This window comes from Coregonus lavaretus, assembly GCF_964263955.1.
Source record: "Coregonus lavaretus genome assembly, chromosome: 4".
NCBI lineage: Eukaryota > Metazoa > Chordata > Actinopteri > Salmoniformes > Salmonidae > Coregonus > Coregonus lavaretus.
Genome location: NC_139991.1, coordinates 70895416 through 70921888, shown reverse-complemented (window position 1 = coordinate 70921888; position 26473 = coordinate 70895416). Strand labels below are relative to the sequence as shown.

General features: G+C 41.7%; 1 protein-coding gene across 2 annotated transcripts; it reads right to left on the bottom strand.

Moving 5' to 3' along the window:
• Window positions 1-660: 660 nt before the first annotated feature.
• Window positions 661-26409, bottom strand: LOC311128465 (E3 ubiquitin-protein ligase MARCHF3-like). Of its 2 annotated transcripts, none has more exons than XM_084160620.1 (5): window positions 25789-26409; window positions 11662-11974; window positions 8940-9144; window positions 3370-3579; window positions 661-2485 (listed from the first exon to the last, which is right to left on the bottom strand). In XM_084160620.1, the coding sequence occupies exons 2-5, from the start codon at window positions 11916-11918 to the stop codon at window positions 2327-2329; spliced, it is 831 nt and encodes a 276-aa protein (XP_084016746.1). In that variant the 5' UTR covers window positions 11919-11974; window positions 25789-26409; the 3' UTR covers window positions 661-2326. The 2 variants fall into 2 exon arrangements, with proteins under 2 accessions (XP_084016746.1, XP_084016747.1); XM_084160621.1 differs by lacking the exon at window positions 25789-26409 and adding an exon at window positions 13894-13973.
• Window positions 26410-26473: the final 64 nt, after the last annotated feature.

The window sequence follows — 26473 nt, the reverse complement described above, 5'->3', positions numbered from 1 at the left end:
GCTAGAAGGGATCCCGCTTTTGTCAAATTAATGACAGATTTGACTTTTCGTAGCAGGTTAGGAGAATTAAGAAAAAGGGTCAGGGTTAGCTTAAATGCAACAAAATCTACTTTTGACTTTAATTTGACAAGCTGGATCCCTTCTAGCCAGGACCAAACGACTGGGGTGCATTAACTAGGAAGTAAACGGTAGAAATGGGGAGGGACTAAACAGAACTTATCCAATAAGAAACTTGTTTTTGTTGCAAAACATTGGCCGTTGCAAAGCGTTTTTCTACGTTGTGCACTGATTAATACACCCCTCTATCTAGTAGACCACAGATGGCCTTTTTGTTATATCCAAAGCCTTTATTTTTTTGACTCAATGAGAAATCGTACTTCTCTTTCGAATTATGAGAACAGTATCCTATCCTTTTCTATGGCATAGAAAAATCTACATCCTGGAGAGAGATGGCACTTGAAATTGTATTAATTAATGCTTTATGAAGGTCAAGTAAAACCCATTACATGTTCCTTTGAGCATGTTCATATTGGCGTATGCTTTAAGGTTACTAATCAGACACTATCTGGAAGGATGCTTTTATGTGTGCTGATTCAGTTAATCACTTATTATACTTGAATGGAAATGTAATAACATTTAGAACAGCTCCGGAGTCCTTGAATGTTCATATTTTTATTTAAAAACATCAGCCAATAAAATAACTGAACTGTAGAGAGAAAATACATCAATTATTTTATCAAACTGCCCCCCCCCCCCCCCACACACACACAAGCACACAAAAACATAACAAAAAAGGTTAGTCCACTTCACCAACAAGCTCAATGTGAAGACTGACATTTAATCACATGAAGATGAACAGTTAAATAAGTGCTCCATGTACTCAATATGGTAGGAGAAAAATAAATTCCTTGGATAGGTTAATATATCTAGTATAACAAGGAGTTCTCTAGACAGAAAATGTAAGTGTTTTTGGCCCTTCATATAATCATAAACCTGAACAGTCTTGGCTAGGCTATAACAACCATTTCTAGGAAAGTAACTATCACGGAAGAATACTTTACAACGCAGCCACTATGAAATCCTTGGAACAAAAGAAAAAAAACGATTGACAATGACATATTTTAAATGATAAATGGGCACAGAAATCTGGAAATGCATGAGTCACAATGACGGGATGTCTAGCAAACACATGAGAGCTACTCGTAAGTGAAGTGAATGACTAACACTAAAAATATTTGCATATATTACAATAAACCACGGTCAACCAGTTCTCAACTGAGACCATATTGTATTTTTCACACAAAAAAATTATACTTTATAGCCATAATATAAATTAATTCTAAATGTCCCTTTGTTGATATGTTAAGGTCAACCTCAAAATATACATGAAGACTGTTAATGCACGTGTTCCTATCTAAGGGGGGACTTGCAAAGAAACACAGATGTTAGTATAGGCCTACATCAACCTATGCCCTGTTTAACACTCCACAAAGCCTGTCTTTATGTTGGGTTGCGTTCAGCAGGGCATACTGTAGTGAAAAGTTTTAAATAGCTTTGAAACAGATAATGAAAATGAGTGTCTTACTGGATAAGTCCAGGTAGTCCCTCACTGTTTCAGTAAGTTTTCTTCTGTTTGGTGCCTAATGAACATGACCCTGGTTTGAGGCACACAGACCCACACATGTAGGTAAAGGTAAGAGTTTTTAATACTATGTAAAATACTGAAGTAGTTGAAGTACTTATTTACACTTTGGGCTTTGACTTGTTGATTGGTAGAATGTGATACTTTGACTAATATAGTAATACTATACACAGGTTTATGTTGGCATGTTATAAGAACCGGACATAATGTTTTCTGCACCTCACAGGAATCACCAATCACAGCATACGGTCACAGTGGCAAACTTTTCTTGGCTGTCCTTCAGTCCAAATGGTTTATGACCAACTATGCACTCCACCCCGTCCATATCACCAAATTTACCTGTCCATCCCTGTATGACATTTGGTGGGACGTAATGCTGCTGCATTTTGAGTCCAAAATGGATGCTGCTTCACCGAAAATAAGGTCTCTGTTGTACAGTAACTCTACCTCCGTGTAAATGTGTGTTAAAACCATTCCAGGTGCCAGAATGGCCAACGATGTGGCGTAGCTGAACATTGCAGTTTCAATGGCCAGTCCATTCCCATTAATGACATATTTGGTGGCGATTCCACACTCAAGTTCAGCGCTGGAGGGCACGAGAAGCGAATTTCGTTCCGGCGCCTATGGAACCATCCTAATTTTTCCTCCGTGTTTTTCCTTAATTGCTTTTGAAGAGAGGGCTGCTCAGACAATAGTCTCTTTGGATGGCCGTTTTTCGCGTGACGGACCTCTTAAAGAGGGCGGAGCAAACTGTTCACCATGTGACCTGGGGAGGAGAAGGACCACCCTCTGATTGGTCTGCCGCCATTCGTTGTACAGCCGACAGTGATACCTGAGCGACACCTGTGGTAGAGAGAGGTCAAATCAGGTTAAGATAGTGTAGATACTGTGCCCACTACTGTAATGCATTAAGCCCAAACAAGTGGAATAGGAAGATGTTGCCCCTAGACCAGAGATGGGCAGCTGGCGGGCCACATTTTGAAGGCCCTCTGATCAATACATAAAAAAATAAAAATTACAAAATCGCAGTCTGTCTCAACTTACTGTTGCAAGTTAGAATAGTAGAATACACAAGGTGACATTTTGAAATTTGGTTGTGCATCAGCAGTTTTTCTCTTATGTCAGTCACTGATAGTCATTCAATTAGCCAATGTCAGCTAACTTTTTTCAGATTGGTAAATTAGTCTAGTGGCCAGCTATCTGGGGGGTACACAGACCCACAAGCAACTGCAGCCTCTCATGATGAGTTCAGATTTTTTGTGATCCTCACCCCCATCAATGTTGCCCATCCCTGTCCTAGACGCTGGTCTGAGGTTGGTTTTGTGTTGAGTAATGTCTAGAATTGGGACAGGGTAAGCTGATCCTAGATCTGTGCCTAAGGGCAACTTTTTACCCTTAGCAACCCAAGTAGCTGACTAAAAGTGCTAAGTTCCCAGGGTAGCATTCCTATTTCCTGCATAGCACCCTGAAAAGAGGATCCTACAGGATACACAACAGGAATGGAGGATCCAGAGAGTCTTGGTTTATTTTTCATTACCAGTCAAACGGTTTTTATATGTGTCCTCTTATGATATATTTGTGAATGAGATGTATTTGTGCAAGGGTTTTGCTTCACAGACACATCAAGTGAAAACGGGAACGAATTTGCCCAATATGCACAAGAAATGCCCAAATTCAGGCTGACCTCTGAGATTTACTGGCTCCCACCCTCCCTCCCCCCTACTCACCAGGGTCCAGAAGAGGTAGATGGTGAATAGGGCCACGGTGAGAGTGATGAGGCCCACGGCCTCCAGGCGGCTGGAAAAGTGCAGATGGTCCACGGCCCCCCGCAGACACAGCCACCCGGAGATTGTGGCCAGAGGCGTGATGAGCAGGAAGCACACCATGTCGCCGAACAGCGTCCGCTTTTCCTGGCGCAGGCCCGGGTTACGCACCCACTAGAGAGGGAGAGAGGAGAGAAAATGTCACCTTTTTGCTAACAACCGAAACATCAATTCATGGGCGAGTCAGTGCCACATTTCCATTTGTGCCGAAATCAAAATGAAATAAAGTTCAGCAGGCTATGGTGTGAAATACGCTTGTTGAAGCTGTTTGGCTGACAACGTCATGAAAATGATGCGCGTGCATTGATGTGGCCGGAGGTCCGGTAGCTAGCAACGATTCCCCCTGACTCGTTTCAGCTCGTTGTATCTTGTTATTGATACCATGTTTGTTTTGAAGGATAAGGTTAATAAGGCAAAAACGTGCTAGCTAGCTAACCAACAACTGAAAATATGTTTTTGAAAGACAAGTGCTCATTGTGCAAACGTATTTATATTTTCAATAAACATTTAGAGAGTAAATATAGTTTACATGTTGTCAACAGTCTAAGTCAACCCTGTCTGTTTTGCCCCATAGTTGCGCACGGGTCGGTTTTGTTGCTAAACAACCATCCCGTCTATTGTAGTACTTATCGTTAATGTCGTCTTTGTTGTCCTTATCAATGCACAAGCACCTTTTTTCCCACTCCTATCGATAAAATTATTGTATTAAGTCATACACAAGTTTTACTGTGCGTAAAGTTTCAAATGCATTCTGTAATTACTAAATGTGTAATGTGATGGGTATTTTAACATAGCTATTTTTTAACACAAAAACATTGCATCATCATCCCCTTTATTTGAGAAAGACAATCTTTGCGAGAGAGAGGGAATCTGATTTCATTCTTCCTCAGCTCCCGACTCTCACTTCATTCAGTATAAATGGAGTTAGCCTGCCCAGGAGCAGGTTAGTTCTGAAGGATTCATTGCCATAGAAATGTACCTGGTTAAAAGGTGAGCCACTTTCGTGGTACCGGTTATCCCGTACCGGTTATCCCGAGTTTAACTCAGTTGACCAAAGTTACCTCTCTAATTCCTCAAACCAGGTATGTACTGTAGTAGAGGGCTCTGGTAACCACCCTTGGGTTTTCGAGGTCTTGTTACAGTAAATTCTAGATTTGCTCAGCTAACACCATTATATTGTTTTATGTTCTTCCAGCTAACAGGAACTGGAGGTGCAGTGTATTGCTATCATGCAACAGAAAATTGCTAACTGAGTTTGATAGCAATATGTTAGGAGATAGGAGAGTATAACTGGATTACTCTAAAACAGGATGCCGGCCGGGTCTGCTGGGACTGGGTTAGGTTGGGCTAGAGCCAATCAAATGATCACCCAACCAGCTATGTTGCTTGTTTGATGCCTTGCTGATTTAGCTATGACATTTGATCACTTATGGTCTGCATACTGCCTCTATTCCAAAGCCACATGCGCTTGGATACACAGCTAGCTTGGATTGCTAACTACCCAACAATATTTTTGGTTTCAGTATATTAAAGATGCACTCCAGGATCACAACAAATTGGTAACATATAGTAAATAATAATAATAATATGCCATTTAGCAGACGCTTTTATCCAAAGCGACTTACAGTCATGCGTGCATACATTTTATTTTTATTTTTTTTGTGTATGGGTGGTCCCGGGGATCGAACCCACTACCTTGGCGTTACAAGCGCCGTGCTCTACCAGCTGAGCTACAGAGGACCACAATCACATTTGTATGATTTTCAGGATGTAACACATCATAAGAAATGGATAACATATTGCACCATTTTATGACATTTGGCTTGTGAGCATCACTTTCAAAACTATTGGATGAAATTATACAAAAGTTAGAGAGTGCATCTTTAATTAGAGACTATTCTTAAAATATTTGGAAAGTAGACTTCTCCTGAACATAACGAGAACTTCAATCGCAAACCAACCCACACTATCTGTGGTTTCTCAATATTAAAAGTCCTTGGCTCCAAGAATAAATAAATACAATCCTGGTGCATCCTCAAAACCCCATGCAACAGAGCTCTGCTTATGATCCAGATGATGAGGCACGATATATTGATTAGATATTATATTCATATTTATGAGGAATCAGACCTGGGTTCAAATACGATTTGAAATCTTTTCAGTTACTTCAGCTGTGCTTGATTGAGTTCACCTAGCACAGTGGAACCAATAGAACAGTCCCAAAATGGCAAATCCCACCAATCCGGCACACCAGACAGGCTTAAGCAAACGGTCAATGTATTGGAACGTTTCTGAATAGTAGTTGAACCCGGGTCTGATGAGAAACGCTACCAGCGAGTCAACCTGCATGGTATGGGTGTAATTACCACCAAACAACCACTTCGCACCACCACTGTCCAATTATATATTATATATGGAGGCAGTGTCCTGACGCACAAAGAATAGAGGAGATGCTAGGGGGTAATAACGTGTTAGCTAGAGGTTATTGTGGAGACGAGGACACTAACACAATCACACACATAGGAACACACATTATTACTGTGGTCGAATTCATTCCACAAAAAATGGGGAAATGAGGGGTAAGAGAAATACAATTGATATTAGCGGTGAGGTTACTTATTACCACAAGAACCGAAACTCATTTGGAGTTCATAATTAATTCACTTGCAGTATTAATTTACAGAGTACAGATGACTAGATGTTTTTGCTGTGTTGACAATTATTTAGCAATTTAAGACCTTTCGGGAAACTCACCCCAGAAAGACATGCACTTTTAACTGTTACATTGCTAATAAGACACACAGAGTCACACTAGTGTTCCACTGATGATAAAACCCACAGTAACATGGAGGATTGGTTGACTACGTGTGTAAGTGCTGAGACTATAGAGGAAGTGGAGTGTGAGAAGTGTCATGGAATGTTTACCAGAAGCCCAAAGTGTCTTCAACCCCCTTCACTTCACATTCCATCTGTGCATATAGACCAAACTTTACACACACACACACACACACACACACACACACACACACACACACACACACACACACACACACACACACACACACACACACACACACACACACACACACACACACACACACACACACACACACACACACACACACACCACAGCTTATAACTACAAATGACAGATTCACTAAAGATAGCAAGAGCCCAACAAAATCCTTTGGCATGTTGTTTTGATGTAACATGAAGAGCAGGACTGGTTTTAAGACCAGCGCGGACAAACATACAGTGAGGGAAAAAAGTATTTGATCCCCTGCTGATTTTGTACGTTTGCCCACTGACAAAGAAATTATCAGTCTATAATTTTAATGGTAGGTTTATTTGAACAGTGAGAGACAGAATAACAACAAAAAAATCCAGAAAAATGCATGTCAAAAATGTTATAAATTGATTTGCATTTTAATGAGGGAAATAAGTATTTGACCCCCTCTCAATCAGAAAGATTTCTGGCTCCCAGGTGTCTTTTATACAGGTAACGAGCTGAGATTGGGAGCACACTCTTAAAGGGAGTGCTCCTAATCTCAGCTTGTTACCTGTATAAAAGACACCTGTCCACAGAAGCAATCAATCAATCAGATTCCAAACTCTCCACCATGGCCAAGACCAAAGAGCTCTCCAAGTATGTCAGGGACAAGATTGTAGACCTACACAAGGCTGGAATGGGCTACAAGACCATCGCCAAGCAGCTTGGTGAGAAGGTGACAACAGTTGGTGCGAATATTCGCAAATGGAAGAAACACAAAATAACTGTCATTCTCCCTCGGCCTGGGGCTCCATGCAAGATCTCACCTCGTGGAGTTGCAATGATCATGAGAATGGTGAGGAATCAGCCCAGAACTACACGGGAGGATCTTGTCAATGATCTCAAGGCAGCTGGGACCATAGTCACCAAGAAAACAATTGGTAACACACTACGCCGTGAAGGACTGAAATCTTGCAGCGCTCGCAAGGTCCCCCTGCTCAAGAAAGCACATATACAGGCCCGTCTGAAGTTTGCCAATGAACATCTGAATGATTCAGAGGAGAACTGGGTGAAAGTGTTGTGGTCAGATGAGACCAAAATCGAGCTCTTTGGCATCAACTCAACTCGCCGTGTTTGGAGGAGGAGGAATGCTGCCTATGACCCCAAGAACACCATCCCAACATAAAACATGGAGGTGGAAACATTATGCTTTGGGGGTGTTTTTCTGCTAAGGGGACAGGACAACTTCACCGCATCAAAGGGACGATGGACGGGGCATGTACTGTCAAATCTTGGGTGAGAACCTCCTTCCCTCAGCCAGGGCATTGAAAATGGGTTGTGGATGGGTATTCCAGCATGACAATGACCCAAAACACATGGCCAAGGCAACAAAGGAGTGACTCAAGAAGAAGCATATTAAGGTCCTGGAGTGGCCTAGCCAGTCTCCAGACCTTAATCCCATAGAAAATCTGTGGAGGGAGCTGAAGGTTTGAGTTGCCAAACGTCAGCCTCGAAACCTTAATGACTTGGAGAAGATCTGCAAAGAGGAGTGGGACAAAATCCCTCCTGAGATGTGTGCAAACCTGGTGGCCAACTACAAGAAATGTCTGACCTCTGTGATTGCCAACAAGGGTTTTACCACCAAGTACTAAGTCATGTTTTGCAGAGGGGTCAAATACTTATTTCCCTCATTAAAATGCAAATCAATTCATAACATTTTTGACAGGCGTTTTTCTGGATTTATTTGTTGTTATTCTGTCACTCACTGTTCAAATAAACCTACCATTAAAATTATAGACTGATCATGTCTTTGCCAGTGGGCAAACGTACAAAATCAGCAGGGGATCAAATACTTTTTTCCCTCACTGTATGTGTTTGTTGGGATTATGTGGACAGATTGGGCGAGAAGGGCCATGCACAGAATGAAGGGCCATGCACAGTATGAAGGGCCATGCATAGTATGATGGGCCATGCACAGTATTGCATTTACATTTGAGTCATTTAGCAGACGCTCTTATCCAGAGCGACTTACAGTTAGTGAGTGCATACATTTTCATTTTCATACTGGCCCCCCGTGGGAAACGAACCCTCAACCCTGGCATTGCAATCGCCATGCTCTACCAACTGAGCTACAGGGGACAGTATGAAGGGCCATGCACAGTATGAAGGGCCATGCACAGTATGATGGGCCATGCACAGTATGAAGGGCCATGCACAGTATGAAGGGCTATGCACAGTATGAAGGGCCATGCACAGTATGAAGGGCTATGCACAGTATGAAGGGCTATGCACAGTATGAAGGGCTATGCACAGTATGATGGGCCATGCACAGTATGAAGGGCCATGCACAGTATGATGGGCCATGCACAGTATATGTGAGGTGGTATGTATAGTATGGGTAGCATGTCAGTATGACAATGGTCTTTCTACATGCTGTGTTTTGTGTGTGTGTGCATGTGTGTACTTATGCTTCTGTATACTGTACCTCCATCATTGGCCGGTTCTTCCTCTGTACAGTGAACTGGTAGTGGCAGAGCTCACAAGCGCTGGTGCCGGAGGCAGAAAGCCAGTGCTCCAGGCAGCTCCGGTGGATGGTACCCAGGGTCCCTGCACACTCACAGGGGGAGAGCAGCTCCTCCTGACCCCCTCCGTCATGACAGATCCGACACATGGGCCGCTCAGGCAGAGAGCTTCAGCGATATAGAACGAGGTGAGAAAAAAATAGAGAGAGAAATGGAGAGGTGAGAAAAAGAGGAACAGGAAGACATTTTAGATACGCTGATGTTTTCTGTTCCCCTTGAAGCTTGGGGCCGCAGGTGGAAAAATCTGCCGTTCTGCCCTTGAGCAAGGAAGTTAACCCCCACAACAACTGCTCCCTGTGCGCCGATGACGTGGACGTCGGTTAAGGCAGCCCCCTGCACCTCTCTGATTTAGAGGGTTTGGGTTAAATGCGGAAGACACATCTGAATGCATTCAGTTGTGCAACTGACTAAGGATCCTCCTTCCCCCTTTCTGAGAACAACAACAACTGACTAGGGATCCTTCTTCCGCCTTTCTGAGAACAATAACAACTGACTAGGGATCCTCCTTCCCCCTTTCTGAGAACAATAACAACTGACTAAGGATCCTCCTTCCCCCTTTCTGAGAACAATAACAACTGACTAGGGATCCTCCTTCCCCCTTTCTGAGAACAATAACAACTGACTAGGGATCCTCCTTCCCCCTTTCTGAGAACAATAACAACTGACTAGGGATCCTTCTTCCCCCTTTCTGAGAACAATAACAACTGACTAGGGATCCTTCTTCCCCCTTTCTGAGAACAATAACAACTGACTAGGGATCCTTCTTCCCCCTTTCTGAGAACAATAACAACTGACTAGGGATCCTTCTTCCCCCTTTCTGAGAACAATAACAACTGACTAGGGATCCTCCTTCCCCCTTTCTGAGAACAATAACAACTGACTAGGGATCCTCCTTCCCCCTTTCTGAGAACAATAACAACTGACTAGGGATCCTCCTTCCCCCTTTCTGAGAACAATAACAACTGACTAGGGATCCTCCTTCCCCCTTTCTGAGAACAATAACAACTGACTAGGGATCCTCCTTCCCCCTTTCTGAGAACAATAACAACTAAAATAGGAGCTCACAATTCACTGACTAGAGGTTTTCAAAAATATCAGGTCGATATTTCAGTGGATAGAAAACTAGTTGGTAAAATAACAAAACCCTGGGAGGGTGTTGGTGTAATTTGACGCTGTCAGCAGAGTTGGCTGTCACACATTGTTAGAATACCCTGTCTATTCTGTCTGTGTACTGAACATGCATTCATACAGTACATCTCTTAGATTACAGACTCAAATCAAACATTTTCTGGATTAAAACAACATATGCAATGAGGATTGTATTACTTAAATTTACTATATGGACTGTAACCTATGATTCTATGATTCACCAATCTCCTATATGGCATCTAATCCTCTAATCTGGATGATGATTATGTCGGGTTGTTGATCGCCTTGATTTCATCAGGAAACTAAGCCAATGTCTTTGACGGAATGAATGAGCCCCTCACTCAACAAATCACCCCCTTGAACATAAACACTGGTCGCTGCCTATAACTAACACAACAGAATGAACATCATCTTGTCAGACAAAATAATGAATAAGAAGATTTTGCTAGAGAAAAACAACTTTAGAGTCGTCGTCAGTTTAAAGTGTAATAAAAGCCTTTAAACCTAATCTGGTAATAGTTTTTCATGTTGATCATCAACAGAACAAACATGACAACAATTACTTTATATTAGACATATACGACAAAAAGGCATATTTATAACCTGGTCCCAGATCTGTTTGTGTTGTCTTGCCAATGACCAGTCATAGAGTTGGAAAGACGGTACAAGTAGACCTGAGACCAGGCTAGCACATACCTATTTCCTTCAATCAGTATTTATTAAATAATACATTGTACGTTGTAGCTGCCATGGCAATTTAGTCTGTAATAGGTATTCTGTAATAGGTAGCAAATGAATTTGATCCCAATTCTATAATGTATGCTAACAGCTCTATGCCAATCTATGCTAGCTACCTCTTTGCTACTATGCTATCTATCTCTAAGCCACTCTATGCTAGCTAGCTCTATGCCACAGGCTGATTATAAAGCAGGCTTTGGGGGGGCTAACAGTTGTGACCCAGTCTGCATGACTGCAGCTGTTGCCGCTAAAACCCCCTTTTGTCTCCCATAGGAGTGTGTGTGTGTGTGTGTGACAAAGAGTCCCGTCAGGCGTACATGCTAATCAAGGTGCTACATTTAGACTTTGCACTATCCGGCAAGAACAGCACATCTGTTTTGTTTCAAATGTACAGACATTTACCCCATAGGGCCAGATAGTGTGATTGGTATGTAAGTTATGTAGCTGTCTGAAGCCCAAGTTACTCATCTATATGATCTATATGGTCCTCTTTCAACTGTGTACAGAGAACAATAGAGCCATCCCAGACAGATAGAGGGGGAAATCCTTTTGAGAGGCACTTGATTTGTTACCATTCAGAAATTGTGTTTGGTCGTATTTGGGTATATATTTAAAACTAGCTTCCTCAAAATAAAAATAAAAGAGTATTTTAGGTTCACTTTACCTCTGACCCCCACCACCCCCTCCCCTCCACACTCGTCCAAAACTCTATTCCATCCATGTTTGGCAGGTCCATACCTTTGTTTGGCGTACGCTCCCGCGACAGGTGACAGCAGCTGCCCATCCTTGGCAGACATTTGCATGTAGTACTGTGGCTCTCCATTGGCAGGACTGCTCTGCTCTTCCATTGCTTTTCCTGGGAGGTCAGGCTCTGTCGGGCAGTCCAGGCTACCCATTGGATCAAAGTCCCTGTCACTCAAGCAGCTCCCCGTGTGGGCAGAGTTAGAATGCTGCGGCAGCACCTCCGGCAACAGAGTGCAGCGACTGGTCGTCATGGCAGCAGACGGTTATCACTCATTGGCGTCTGGCTTGGTTACTAAGCATCATCTGTCTGGAGTAGAGGAGGGGAGAAGAGAGGAGGGGAGGGGAGGGGAGAGGTACAGGGATATTGACAAGGGTTTCAAGCATCATAAAGTGTGTGTTGATGCGTCAATGGGATAGAATACAGTATCTTCTTTTGGTGTGAAATCCTGAAGGTCAGACTCAATGCTTTGAATCTGCCGCTGTTAAATAGGCCTATCTGCCTCTGTTGAATAGGCCTATCTGCCTCTGTTGAATAGGTATATCTGCCTCTGTTAAATAGCCTATCTGCCTCTGTTGAATAGGTCTATCTGCCTCTGTTAAATAGCCTATCTGCCTCTGTTGAATAGGCCTATCTGCCGCTGTTAAATAGCCTATCTGCCTCTGTTAAATAGCCTATCTGCCTCTGTTGAATATGTCTATCTGCCTCTGTTGAATAGGTCTATCTGCCTCTGTTAAATAGGTCTATCTGCCTCTGTTAAATAGGTCTATCTGCCTCTGTTAAATAGGTCTATCTGCCGCTGTTAAATAGGTCTATCTGCCTCTGTTAAATAGGTCTATCTGCCGCTGTTAAATAGCCTATCTGCCTCTGTTAAATAGCCTATCTGCCTCTGTTGAATAGGTCTATCTGCCTCTGTTGAATAGGTCTATCTGCCTCTGTTGAATAGCCTATCTGCCTCTGTTGAATAGGTATATCTGCCTCTGTTAAATAGGTCTATCTGCCGCTGTTAAATAGGCCTATCTGCCTCTGTTGAATAGGCCTATCTGCCTCTGTTGAATAGGTCTATCTGCCTCTGTTAAATAGCCTATCTGCCTCTGTTAAATAGGTCTATCTGCCTCTGTTGAATAGGTCTATCTGCCTCTGTTAAATAGCCCATCTGCCTCTGTTGAATAGCCTATCTGCCTCTGTTGAATATGTCTATCTGCCTCTGTTGAATAGGTCTATCTGCCTCTGTTGAATAGGTCTATCTGCCTCTGTTAAATAGGTCTATCTGCCTCTATTAAATAGGTATATCTGCCTCTGTTGAATAGGTCTATCTGCCTCTGTTAAATAGCCTATCTGCCTCTGTTAAATAGGTCTATCTGCCTCTGTTGAATAGGTATATCTGCCTCTGTTAAATAGCCTATCTGCCTCTGTTAAATAGCCTATCTGCCTCTGTCGAATAGGTCTATCTGCCTCTGTTGAATAGGTCTATCTGCCTCTGTTAAATAGCCTATCTGCCTCTGTTAAATAGCCTATCTGCCTCTGTTGAATAGGTCTATCTGCCTCTGTTAAATAGCCTATCTGCCTCTGTTAAATGCTGAATTTTGTGGTGTAGAAATTACAAAGATATAAAGTTAGGTGAACTTTACTGAGAACATTTTCAGTCAACTATAGTCCATAGTCAAGTAGAATCATTTCCATTTCCTGTGTAACATCAATATGTGTAACATCTATGTGTAACATCAATATTGATACAGACATGACAGTCAATGTTTAACCTACTGTAATATGCAGAGCCTCCCTGCACGTTTCTGCTAGCATTATACTAAAGGTCATCTCTCTTGAGGTGCTGGAGATCTACATAGTTATTAGTATAAAATCACTCTCAAATGATGAGGCTTTGCTAACCTGTATAGATTTCCTTGCTTCCCTGTGACAGAGGATAGATTAAAAACTATACATACGAATAACTCATGCTAGTCTGTACAACCTAAGTTTCTTCACAGGAATTCAAATAATAATATCTCTGGTTTTGATTGAATGTATTTTATTTGACAGTTTGTCACTGTGATTGGTTGATATTAAGATTTGAAGTGATGTAACAAACAAAAACAAAAAGACCAGAGAAAAGGATCAAGGAAAAGAAAACCTTGACTGATAGAAAACCTTGACAGATCCCAAACATCTCACAATGCTTACTCGCTTAAAAATGTACAAATCCCTCTGTAGCTTGTGTTGATATTTACCACAAAACTGAACAGGCGAACAGACAGCGATCACATTCCAACTGCCACAGACTAAACACGTCTGTCTATTCAGTGTGCCGGCATTATCCATGTCCCAGTTCAGCTATTCCAGACCGCACCGAACGACTAGGGGAAGTGAAAACAGACAGAGGCTGGCTGCGACAACACAAGTAAACAATGCTGTCAACACAAAACTAATTTGCAGCAATGCGGCTGAGGTCATACGTCTGGTGTTCAGGTAAACATTCTGTCAACGCAGCAGATTGGAGGAAGGCCACACACACACACTGACAACAACACCCAGTGTTTCAGGCTAAATATAGTGTGGTTGGTTGAGCAATGATTAAATATAATAACTCACCATATTTGTAGCTAACTAAGCATACAACGTAACCACACTAAACACATCCATATGAAAGTATGTCAATTAAACGACATTAAACAAGACACATTATAAACACAAGGATTTTAATTGTAAACATTTGAAGCTACCAAAGCATGCAACCGAACCCTATTGAAATGCATCCGTATGACAGCATAGCAATTAATCAACATTAAACAAGACACATAAATAACACAAGGGTTTTAATTGTAAACTAGCAGCAAACAATAAACAATGGCTTCTTTATATCCGTATACAGCTGAGACAGTAGAGCCCTTCAGCTGGTTTTCCCCGAGGGTTTCGCTAAAGATCTTTAGCGAAAACGTAATATTACTAGCCACATTGTTAACACGTCCACAGAGGACGTTCCTTTCAGATAATGATCTTTTGCCCCTGGAACTACGCACTATATTTCTGGCACTCCCTATTACAGTACAAGCAGATGTGAATGACATGCTATAGGATACAGATAGAGCTTTCAGGACTGTACATTCAACCATGCCAATGAACTCTTCCTGACTAGGCCCAGCGAGACAACAGGACAAGGACTTTTTCAATTCTTCACAATGCCCACTGGATTACACAACGCAACCGTTTGTGGGCGAGTGTAAAAATATAAATGACGGAGAAGTGGTAGGGACCAGACCTGGGTTCAAATACTATTTGAAATCTTTCAAATACTTTTGAGCGTTTGCTTTAGCCTGCCTGAAGTGTCAGGTGGGCGGGGTTTGCACTTTCTGGACTTTTCCATGGGTTCCATTGTGCTAGGCAAGCTCAATCAAGAACAGCTAAAGTATTTGAAATTATTTCGAATAGTATTTGGTACAGACATACGCCAGGGATTAGTAAAGGAAGGGAAAGACTAGAAGAACTGTCACCCGGTTTAGTTTCACATCGTGTTTGGATACAGAGGAAGTGGAGCCTCCCTAGCACTCTGTGGGTGGAGTGTTGCCTATTTGTTCAACTGTCGTGAAAAATGTCAAACCACTTCCTGTTGCGTCATTCATGCAACATAGGCCTACTGTAGACCCTTAGAGATGCTTTGAGTGGGTGTGGAGATACGATACAGTGGTTGTGAGATGTACTGTAAATATACATAAGTTGCAAACCTGCAACTAAGGTTGCAAATGCAGATCGCAAAACTACACACACACACACACACCTTGAATGGTAACTTGATCCACCCCAGTCTGCCCCTCACTCCACCTTTGTGGGTAGTCATTTTCCAGGTCACTTGGGGTAGAGGACCAATGTGCTTTGAAAAGTTGTGGTTTGGCACTGGGTGACCTCACCTGTTGGTGTTGACCTCACACCGTTGAGGCATAGGAGAGACGCCACCCATGCCAGTGCGGACTACAGCTTCTCTCGTTACTGCCATAAACTACATTTTAAAGCCACGGTGCAGCAACAGAATGTGTCCCCCATGACAACCTGTGATCTCCAACCATGTCACAAGGTTGACCAATTGAGGCAAGAGCCTAGCTATGACCCTAGTAGGACACAGTAGTATTCACTAGTCAGACCATCAAAACAGGATGCTGATGACATTAATCATTGTTGGTCAACTTTCAGGAAAACTTTACTCATGGTACTTTCTACAGATTTGTCTTTCTTTGTAAATCAGTCACTCAATGAAAAACGATTTGACTCAAGTACCTGTGGTGGAGAAAAGGATGTAAACATATTCAGAGTCATGCTTTTGGGAAAGACCTTCAAAGTGCCAGAAAAAGCGGCTAACAAATTTACTCTCCTGTCTAACACCTGTATACCAGAATAAAGTTAGACAAGGACAGTGATATACAGTGAACATTAAGAACATCTGCACATGAGACTTGGTAAACAAGTGTGACGTTCTATAGATATTGTTAAGATAGGAAATCCTTTACTGTAAGTTGTGAATGATGACCCCATGTCAACATACTGTATGCTATATGTTTTGAAATACTGCAAATAACTACTCTGAGAGCTGTCGAGCATTGGGTGTGGACATCACAGTTTAAAATGAACTGACAAAGCTAAGCTAACTTCACAATATTAGACCATGCTAACTCGCTTAGTGCGATGACAGCTTTGAATCTGACTGGACTAAGTTTTCAAAAACAAGAGCATGAAATGCAATTCTGGTAAGTGAATAGGACCTAGTCACACAGTGAAAGCACTGTTCTGCCTAGATAAGCCTGGGGTGTCGTTGATAAGCGAGGTGGAGATTCCTCTGAATTCTTATTTATCCCTTACTGCCTAGACCCTCGCTCACTCGCTCACTCACTCACCTACTCTACTTAATCCTATGGATTCCCTACTGATTGACCAAACAATGCTGGAGACATTGGCTTTGTGCCAATATCCACACTAACACACAGACTAGCATTAGAATGCATGGCCAATACATTGGTTCATTCTAAGTAGTGTTCCAGTGTGTATACTGGGACATTGTCATAGGCTTATACATAGTGTGGATACTGGGACATTGTCATAGGCTTCTTCAGGAGCATTTCAATGTTACAGAATGTCATAGAAATGTATCGTGTAGAACATACACGCCTCTCAGCCATCTAGAATAAAGAGCAATATTTCTGTTATTTACATTTGAGTCATTTAGCAGACGCTCTTATCCAGAGCGACTTACAGGAGCAATTAGGGTTAAGTGCCTTGCTCAAGGGCACATCGACAGATTTTTCACCTAGTCGGCTCGGGGATTAGAACCAGCGACCTTTCGGTTACTGGCACAACGCTCTTAACCACTAAGCTACCTGCCGTTATGTTTTTGATATATTGCAGCCCACAGAATAAGCCACACAGGCCTGCACGTCACCCTGCAAAGAGGCCCAGAGTCTAGTGTGTTTTGAGGTCTTACGGTTCATCGGCTATCCTCCCTATTCACTACAATATCTGGAGGCTCTGGAACAGTGAGATAAAGTGATAAACAAGGTTCCCAGTCAATCCTACTATGGCTGTAAATGCACAGTGTATCTATCTCTATCTCCCATTAGATGACTTGTCAGTGTGTGTTACAGTGTGTGTGTTACAGTGTGTGTGTTACAGTGTGTGTTACACTATATGTTACAGTATGTGTGTTATAGTGTGTAAATTAGCTTTGGGCTGGCTCCAGTGGGCGAGGGTGGCATTCTTACAGATTGTGACCCAGCGCCATCATAATAACAAGCTGTTCAGGGATGCCACTCCTGTCCTGCATTCAAGTCACAGCTGTGGCTCTGTGTGTGACAGTTGGCAGCCACCTGCTGCTGAAGCCGTCCGACCAGGCACATAACTCTCATCAGCGATTTTACTCACGAGGTGTGGTCAAGCCTAGCCTGGTTAAACCAGACTGAACGCTACGGTCAGCAGTGTTTCACATCAGTCTGCTTCAACCAGGCTACATCAAGCCTTGATAAGGTGAAGTACTGAACAAGGGACGGAAATGTAATGGAAGAATGTGGCTCATGGTCAAGTGTATAACGTTTTGTTAGGTGTAGATTGATTTTCACACTGTTTTGTCAAGGACCTTGGTCAGTCAAGTCCCTCAGTTGTAAGGTACAGTAGTCGAAGTGTATAAATTGTTATAGAGTTGGTGACAACCAATAACCAATACCTTCTAGTTAAATGTTACTTCTTCAGTGAAACAGTGTCTTATCTCCATATCAATTGAAAAAAACATAATAGATGTCTAGTGTTAATATTGTTTTTAGGTTTGACCAACAATAGTTAAAGTGCGTCATAACATTGTGGTATGCCTTTTATTGAGGAACCATTGTGCAAAGGCCTATTAACTCGTTTCCCATCTTTCAGAGGTCAAACTCTCTGCAGCAACAATGTATCGGCTATATTTCCCCATGTTTGGTCTTTCTAGTCGCTGATCCTTTTAAAAGATAAAGGGTAGAGAGGAAAGACTGTGCTTTTATCAAATCCATTAATCAAATTGTGACTCACAGTTATCGGATTAGCTTGATTTCTTCCAGCGAAATGTGGTGTAACTAGGAATTCTCAAGTTTGCCATCACAATGGATAAACAATGGCTTCATTCCATGCAGATTTCCTCAGCCCTCCCCAAAACAAAACATTCAGTGGGCTACATGTGAATCAGCCCTCAAAAGAATCAGAGGATAGTATGACCCCAATCACACAGTTACAGTACTTGTGAATCAGCCCTCAACTGAAACAGTAAACTGTGTAGACTATAGGATAGCACGATAGCATTCCACACTAGCTAGCCATGCTGTTTGGCTTCAACTTGAGGTCTCTCCCCCTCTCGCATTCCCCGAGCCCTAGCACTGTGGGAAAGGGACCAGAGAGACTTAAAAATAGCTCCTTTGACAGACTGCTTTCCACCCCCCCCGCTGACCACAGACAGTAACCTCTAACCAGTCTTAATTCCATCCTTAAGGACGTAGAGTCGTAGACCCTCCTTCCCCTCCTCTTCCTTCCCTTCTCAGAGTCCTTTGGGACAAAGTGGGGTTCATTCAGACAGCTAGAGGAAGGGGCACTTAGGAAGTGGGTCAGTTTGGTGAGAACTCTGTAAAAGACTGCACTTCTGGGTTCTCATTATGCTAGTGTGGTCCTCGCCTAGGCTTGCATGACAGCATATATCATTCACCCCCACAATAGTTGTGGTGTCTTAAATCTTTCCAAATGTCTAATCTTTAAGACTAATTAGCTAATAATACTGTAGGTGAAAACTGCATTTAAACCTCTTTCTGGTTTTGGTAGCAAAAGGTTTAAAACAAGAACTGATATAGTGTACTGATGCCAGACAGTGTATTAAGGTGGTAGTAATTTTATAGACCTCATTTTTAAATGTGTTTATTCATTTCCACTCAGCCAAGTGAAACGCACCACAAAGGCTTTTCACCTTAGACCAAAAATAATTGTTTCAAAGACAGTGGACATGGATTGGCCAGTGCCAAACCACACACGAGAACTTCCAACTCTCTAATAGCCTGTTTGTGGTAAACACAATTTAGCTTTTTAGTTTCACTCACACTTTTCAACAGACTGCCAGCAGACAAATTCATTTTCCAAATGTTTCTGCACACATGGTTAACATTTTTGCGTTTTCGAGCAATTAACTCACTTGTACTGAGAACATCCAATTCCAAATGCCTGTGAGCATGTCCTCCACTGACCCAAGGCCGGTACAATTATCTAGACTGTTCCCACACTTAAACAGCCTTTGGGTATTTAACTGCACTACAGCATTCCTCTTCAATAGTAGCTAGCTATTAACTAGCCTCAGTGTCTGACCAAAACATAGCTGCATGCTTTTCTGAGATAAAACCCCATAGTGCCTCGTTTATGGTTAATCTACGGCAATAAGGAAGTTAATGGATATAAATAGCCGATGTGGGACTGAGTACAAAGGGGCCCTGACTGTGTCTGCCAGGGACAGTGCCCACCCAGCTCTGGGTGTGCTGCCAACCGACCATTGTGGCATGGCAGGAAAAGGACTCCATGCTGCCTTATGCATGGCATGCTGCCCCTGGGGCACAAATCAGAGCAGAGGATTTCTGCCCTTTTGTTTTTCAGATGCCCTTTTAACTCCAACTTCTCCAAAGCAATCCCACATGAATAAATAGGCTACAGTATATCTCTTGGGTTATAGTGGGAAAGTCAATCGCTATAATCAGCCTTTCTCTGTCTGTAAAGAGTGAACATGACCATCAAACAGGGCATTTAGTACAGAACTGCTCAAAGTATGGCTTGAACTGTGACCTAGCTAACCTCCTAAAACAAAAATGGACATCCTATATCTTACCACAACATGAGCAAAACCACTGTGTAGGGCCAGTCCATCTGTATCTAGAAAGGCATGGCTGCTGTGTAGTATCTGTATTTGTATTTATTATGGATCCCCATTAGTTCCTGCCAAGGCAGAAGCTACTCTTCCTGGGGTCCAGCAAAATTAAGGCAGTTATACAATTTAAAAAACATTACAATACATTCACAACAGATTTCACAACAGACTGTGTGCCCTCAGGCCCCTACTCTACTACCACATATCTACAATACAAAATCCATGTGTACGTGTGTGTAGAGTGCGTATGTTATTGTGTGTGTGTATGCGTGTGTCTGTGCCTATGTTTGTGTTGCTTCACAGTCCCCGCTGTTCCATTAGGTGTATTTTTATCTGTTTTTAAATCTAATTTTACTGCTTGCATCAGTTAATTGATGTGGAATAGAGTTCCATGTAGTCATGGCTCTATGTAGTACTGTGCACCTCCTATAGTCTGTTCTGGACTTGGGGACTGTGAAGAGACCTCTTGTGGCATGTCTTGTGGGGTATGCATGGGTGTCCGAGCTGTGTGCCAGCAGTTTAAACTGAGATCTCGGTACATTCAACATGTCAATACCTCTCACAAATACAAGTAGTGATGAAGTCAATCTCTCCTCCACTTTGAGCCAGGAGAGATTGACATGCATATTATTAATGTTAGCGCTCTGTGTACATCCAAGGGCCAGCCGTGCTGCCCTGTTCTGAGCCAATTGCAATTTTCCTAAATCCCTCTTTGTGGGACCTGACCACACGACTGAACAGTAGTCCAGGTGCGACAAAACTAGGGCCTGTAGGACCTGCCTTGTTGATAGTGCTGTTAAGAAGGTAGAGCAGCGCTTTATTATGGACAGACTTCTCCCCATCTTAGCTACTGTTGTATCAATATGTTTTGACCATGACAGTTTACAATCCAGGGTTACTCCAAGCAGTGTAGTCACCACAACTTGCTCAATTTCCACATTATTTATTAAAAGATTTAGTTGAGGTTTAGGGTTTAGTGAATGATTTGTCCCAAATACAATGCTTTTCGTTTTTGAAATATTTAGGACTAACTTATTCCTTGCCACCCATTCTGAAACTAACTGCAGCTCTTTGTTAAGTGTTGTAGTCATTTCAGTCGCTGAAGTAGCTGACGTGTATAGTGTTGAGTCATCCGCATACATAGACACACTTTACTCAAAGCCAGTCGCATGTCGTTAGTAAAGACTGAAAAAAGTAAGGGGCCTAGACAGCTGCCCTGGGGAATTCCTGATTCTACCTGGATTATGTTGTAGAGGCTTCCATTAAAGAACACCCTCTGTGTTCTGTTAGACAGGTAACACTTTATCCACAATATAGCAGGGGGTGTAAAGCCATAACACATACGTTTTTCCAGCAACAAACTATGATCGATAATGTCAAAAGCCGCACTGAAGTCTAACAAAACAGCCCCCACAATCTTTTTTATCATCAATTTCTCTCTGCCAATCATCAGTAATTTGTGTAAGTGCAGTGCTTGTTGAATGTCCTTCCCTATAAACGTGCTGAAAGCCTGTTGTCAATTTGTTTACTGTAAAATAGCATTGTATCTGGTCAAACACACATTTTTCAAAAAGTTTACTAAGGGTTGGTAACAGGCTGATATGTTGGCTATTTGAGCCAGTAAAGGGGGCTTTACTATTCTTAGGTAGCGGAATGACTTTTGCTTCCCTCCAGGCCTCGGGGCACACACTTTCTAGTAGGCTTAAATTTAAAATATGGCAAATAGGAATGGCAATATCGTCCGCTATTATCCTCAGTAATTTTCCATCCAAGTCAGACCCCGGGGGCTTGTCATTGTTGATAGAAAACAATATTTTTTTCACGTTTTCACACTCACTTTACGGAATTCAAAATTACAATGCTTGTCTTTCATAATTTGGTCAGATATACTTGGATGTGTAGTGTCAGTGTTTATAGCTGGCATGTCATGCCTAAGTTTGCTAATATTGCCAATAAAAAAATAATACAAGTAGTTGGCTATATATGATAAATGAGCCATATGATTCAATGAATGATGGAGCTGAGTTGTCCTTTTTTCCCAAAATGTCATTTAAGGTGCTCCAAAGCTTTTTACTATCATTCTTTATGTCATTTATCTTTGTTTCATAGTGTAGTTTCTTCTTCTTCTTCTTCTTCTTCTTTTTATTCAGTTGAGTCGCATGATTTCTCAATTTGCAATATATTTGCCAATCGGTTGTGCAGCCAGACTTATTTGCAATTCCTTATTTGCCATCCCTCTCAACCATACATTTTTTCAATTTCAGTTGCAGGCACTGGTTACAATTTGAAGCTTTTTCTTGAGTGGGCAGCTTGATGAAAGCCAGTCAATATTTAAATCACCCAGAAAATATACCTCTTTGTTGATATCCCATACATTATCAAGCATTTCACACATGTTATCCAGATACTGACTGTTAGCACTTGGTGGTCTATAGCAAAGTCTGTGCTTTGTGCAATTAATAGAGGGCGTGAAACTGTTGTGGGTCTGAACAGACAAGGGGGAGGGGAAACCAACGGCGGACATGGATTCAGCCCGTAGGGGCTTGTGCCTTTAGCTCGGAGGGATTATCCCTGTCAATCAGAGGATATTACTGTATCACCACAGAATTACTTAAGGTAATAATAACTTGTATAGCGCGTCATTGTCCGGTTAATGTGAAACTCTGCAGGGGATTAGTTTGACAGTGAGCCAACTGTCAAGTAGTAGATCAAGTCTGAGATAAGCAACATCAACAACGACATGTCATAATTTGTTTACTCTTCTGGGCCAATCAGATGAGTGACGAGGAGTGACAAGCTATCCCATTGCTTAGCAACAAGCTCTTTGGCGAAATAGGGATTTTGAATGATCAGTTAAATCCGATGGAAATCTAGGGATACTACTTAACCAAAACCGCTGTACAGATGTTTTCCGGGGCAGAAAACAACAACAACATTGGCCTTGTGCTGGAAGGGTGCCCGTTTAGATTGATTCAAATAACTACTACTGACTATCTATCTAACACACACACACACTCGTCAATTCAAACACACACTGATAATATTATGTTGGTGCATCTGGGGAATATATCAAATTCTCCTCCCAATTCACATCAGTATTTTATCCCTCCATCTTACCAAGTACAGATGTACAGTAGCTATAACACACTAAGGAAACTGACACTTCAGAGAAACCTTGGGAGTGATTGTCCTCTGCACAGCCTCCACTTCAGACTGGTACTTTTCCCTTTTCATGATGGCTGACATCCATCAAGAATTGGCACAATTCCTGCTACAACAGTGGATTCTGAGACCTGGTAGCCCCAGCACTGATCAATCGATATTTTCACAGTGCACACATTGTAGGACACTATAACACTATGCTGTCCTCCCACATACTGCACTGTAAATCTACTTTGATGCTCCCTGGGGATGTGTTCTGTGAGCAGGGTTGTTGTCAATGCCATTGCCATTCGATCAATTCAGGAAGTTAATGGAACAAAGGAATATCAGTTAAGGAAAATTGGAATTTGAATTTTTGTTGACTTCCTGAATCCTGACCTCAACACTGTCTGTGAGTGACCCCTTGCCTCAATCTCTGCAAATTCTCTTTGACATCTTCTTTCCTCGTTGTTAGTATATATTGTTTTCCAAACATAGGATATGCATATAATATGGGCCTTTATTTTACACCCCAGCCTATTGGAATCTGACTGTTCTCTGTTACATGACAACTTCTGTTGTTGTGATCCCCCAGGATGCTTTGCACCACTGTTGTCTATGAGGCTTAGGCAGACAATAGAATAGTATTAATCCCATCTAAAATATTCATAGCCACAATGATATCCATTCACCATGGGTTTCACACAAGTTCTAGTCCAACCTTTACTGTAATTCACATTTTAATCCAAATAATACACCACAGAGATCATTAGTAATGCTAAACTCTCCACATAGAGCACAGTGCAATGTGAGTATTGGTATTACACAGCCAAATGAGCATTTCACCAAAACCGTTCAAACTATCTTTTATTCTATACTTTCCGGCAAGAGATTAAATTGGCCTCCACAATCAGATGTTCATAACCACAATTCATATTTACTCAGAAATACTGTATAAATGAACATATTTTCTGTGTGTTGTATGTTTGGGAGTATTGTGATGGCATGATATGCTGAACAACTGTAAACAAAGCACTGCCAAACAATACCTTTTTTAAAGGGCCAAAGCACACTCATGACACATCGCAGGGACTGGATTCCTTGAAGCAGCACCTTGCTGCAGACGTTTTCTGTGAAACATCATGAATATTCCACAGTCTAGTCCCCTTATGGCATGGACCAATAACCTAATTCCATATTGTTCGACCCTCTCAACATAATACATCACCTATCTATCGCGTGATAAATAACAAGATAGAGCACAGACATATGTGCATCTCTTAAATCCAGTAGAAACTCCAGTATTAGTTATGATATAAAGGTAACTGCCAAAATAATGGAAACATTTGAGTAAATGAGGGATACAAAATAAATTGAAAGCAGGTGCTTCCACACAGGTGTGGTTCCTGAGTTAATTAAGCAATAACATACCATCATGGTTAGGGTAATGTATATAAATGCTGTGCAGACCATTATTTTAGCTACAATGGCTATGCCCCCATAGGATGACAATGCCCCCATCCACAGGGCACGAGTGGTCACTGAATGGTTTTTATGATTATGAAAACCATATGCCATGTCTCAGTCAAAAGATCTCAGCCCAATTGAACACTTATGGGAGATTCTGGAGTGGCGGCTGTGGGGCCTGAGACAGCACTTTCCACCACCATCAACAACAAAACATAAAATGATGGAATTTTTCGTGAAAGAATGGTGTCGCATCCCTCCAATAGAGTTCCAGACACTTGTAGACTCTATGTCAAGGTGCATTGAAGCTATTCTGGTTCGTGGTGGCCCAACGCCCTATTAAGACACTATGTTGGTGTTTCCTTTATTTTGGCAGTTACATGTAGCTAAATATGCATAATGTGCGTGCACTCTGTGCACTCAATGCAACGAGTAATTGAAAAGGGTAATAAGACCGTTTTGCTGTAATAGGCACACTTTAAAAGAGTGTGTAAAAGTTTAAAATAATTTTCATTTATTATTTTCAATTTAAAATATCATATTGACATGTTTTTCAGTCTGTATGGCATCCTTGGCTTGGCTGTCCAATTGAAGCCTACATGAGACAACAGTAAGGCAACAGCTGAACGCAATGACAACTGTACAAGAAATGCACTGACTAATTAACTAATGTTCTGGAGCAAATGTGCCCTCGGTCTCATGACAACTTTTTTGGATTATCACTGGCAAGTCCCAAAAAGAGAGCTGCTAAGAAGACTCAAAGACCAGATACCATTTTGAGAAAATGGTATGCATTGTAAATGTTAGATAAATGAAAGTAGCCTCGCAATTATAGGACCACTTACAAAAACCACACGCTTCAAGGTGACTATTGACATTGTTCATAAAGACAAGTAATACCACACACATTACACGTATCCAACACGTTCTGTTGTCAAACAGTAAGATTGTAACACTGTAACTAACATTCGCTCTATGCGTTGTAAACCCCATTGCATTGTTTTGACAGCAGGGTGTGTGGGTGTATTAAACCAGACACAAAACGAAATGTTCATTTTGTAAACTCATGTGCCACACCTTACACCATTGTACTTACTAATATCTAAACTAGACATACCTTCATTGCGAGATCCCAAATCTTCAAATTATGATGATACACACTGCGACGCAGGATGATCAAATAATCGTTTGGTTTAATGTCAGTGATCCACGCCAACTTCCGCGGTCAGCTGGTGAGTCAAGCCGTCTAGCCAGTCAGACATACAATAACGATCTCCCCAATCCAATCAGATTATTACAGTAACAAAACTTGCCACCAATGGGAGTGTCCTCGGCGGCATGATGATCTCGGAAAAAAATAATTAAATAAATAAAAATAAATAAAGATGAACTCGGGTACCGTGGCGCGTCCTAGTGGTCTATCCAGGAACTTTCACTGTCAAATCAATTACCGGTAAGTAAGAGGGTTGTGTTTTTGTTATTTTACATTTCTTGACAAAAGATAATTATCATCATAACCATGCATTTCAGTTAAGAAAATTATAGGCCTATATTTATTTCAGTTAAATAAAAATTAGCCTACATTTTATATAAACACATAATGAGTAGGCCTAACTGTATATTTAAAGATGGAATGCTTAGTTGCTACTTTCATTTTTGGACATATCTAATAATTATATATATACCCATTGATTTTTGAAGAATATAACTTATAAATGCCTCATGACCTTAGTTCAACTGTCATACCCCATCAGAACCCAAAATATAAGCTTGTGTTACTCTAAACAATGTAAATGCAAACA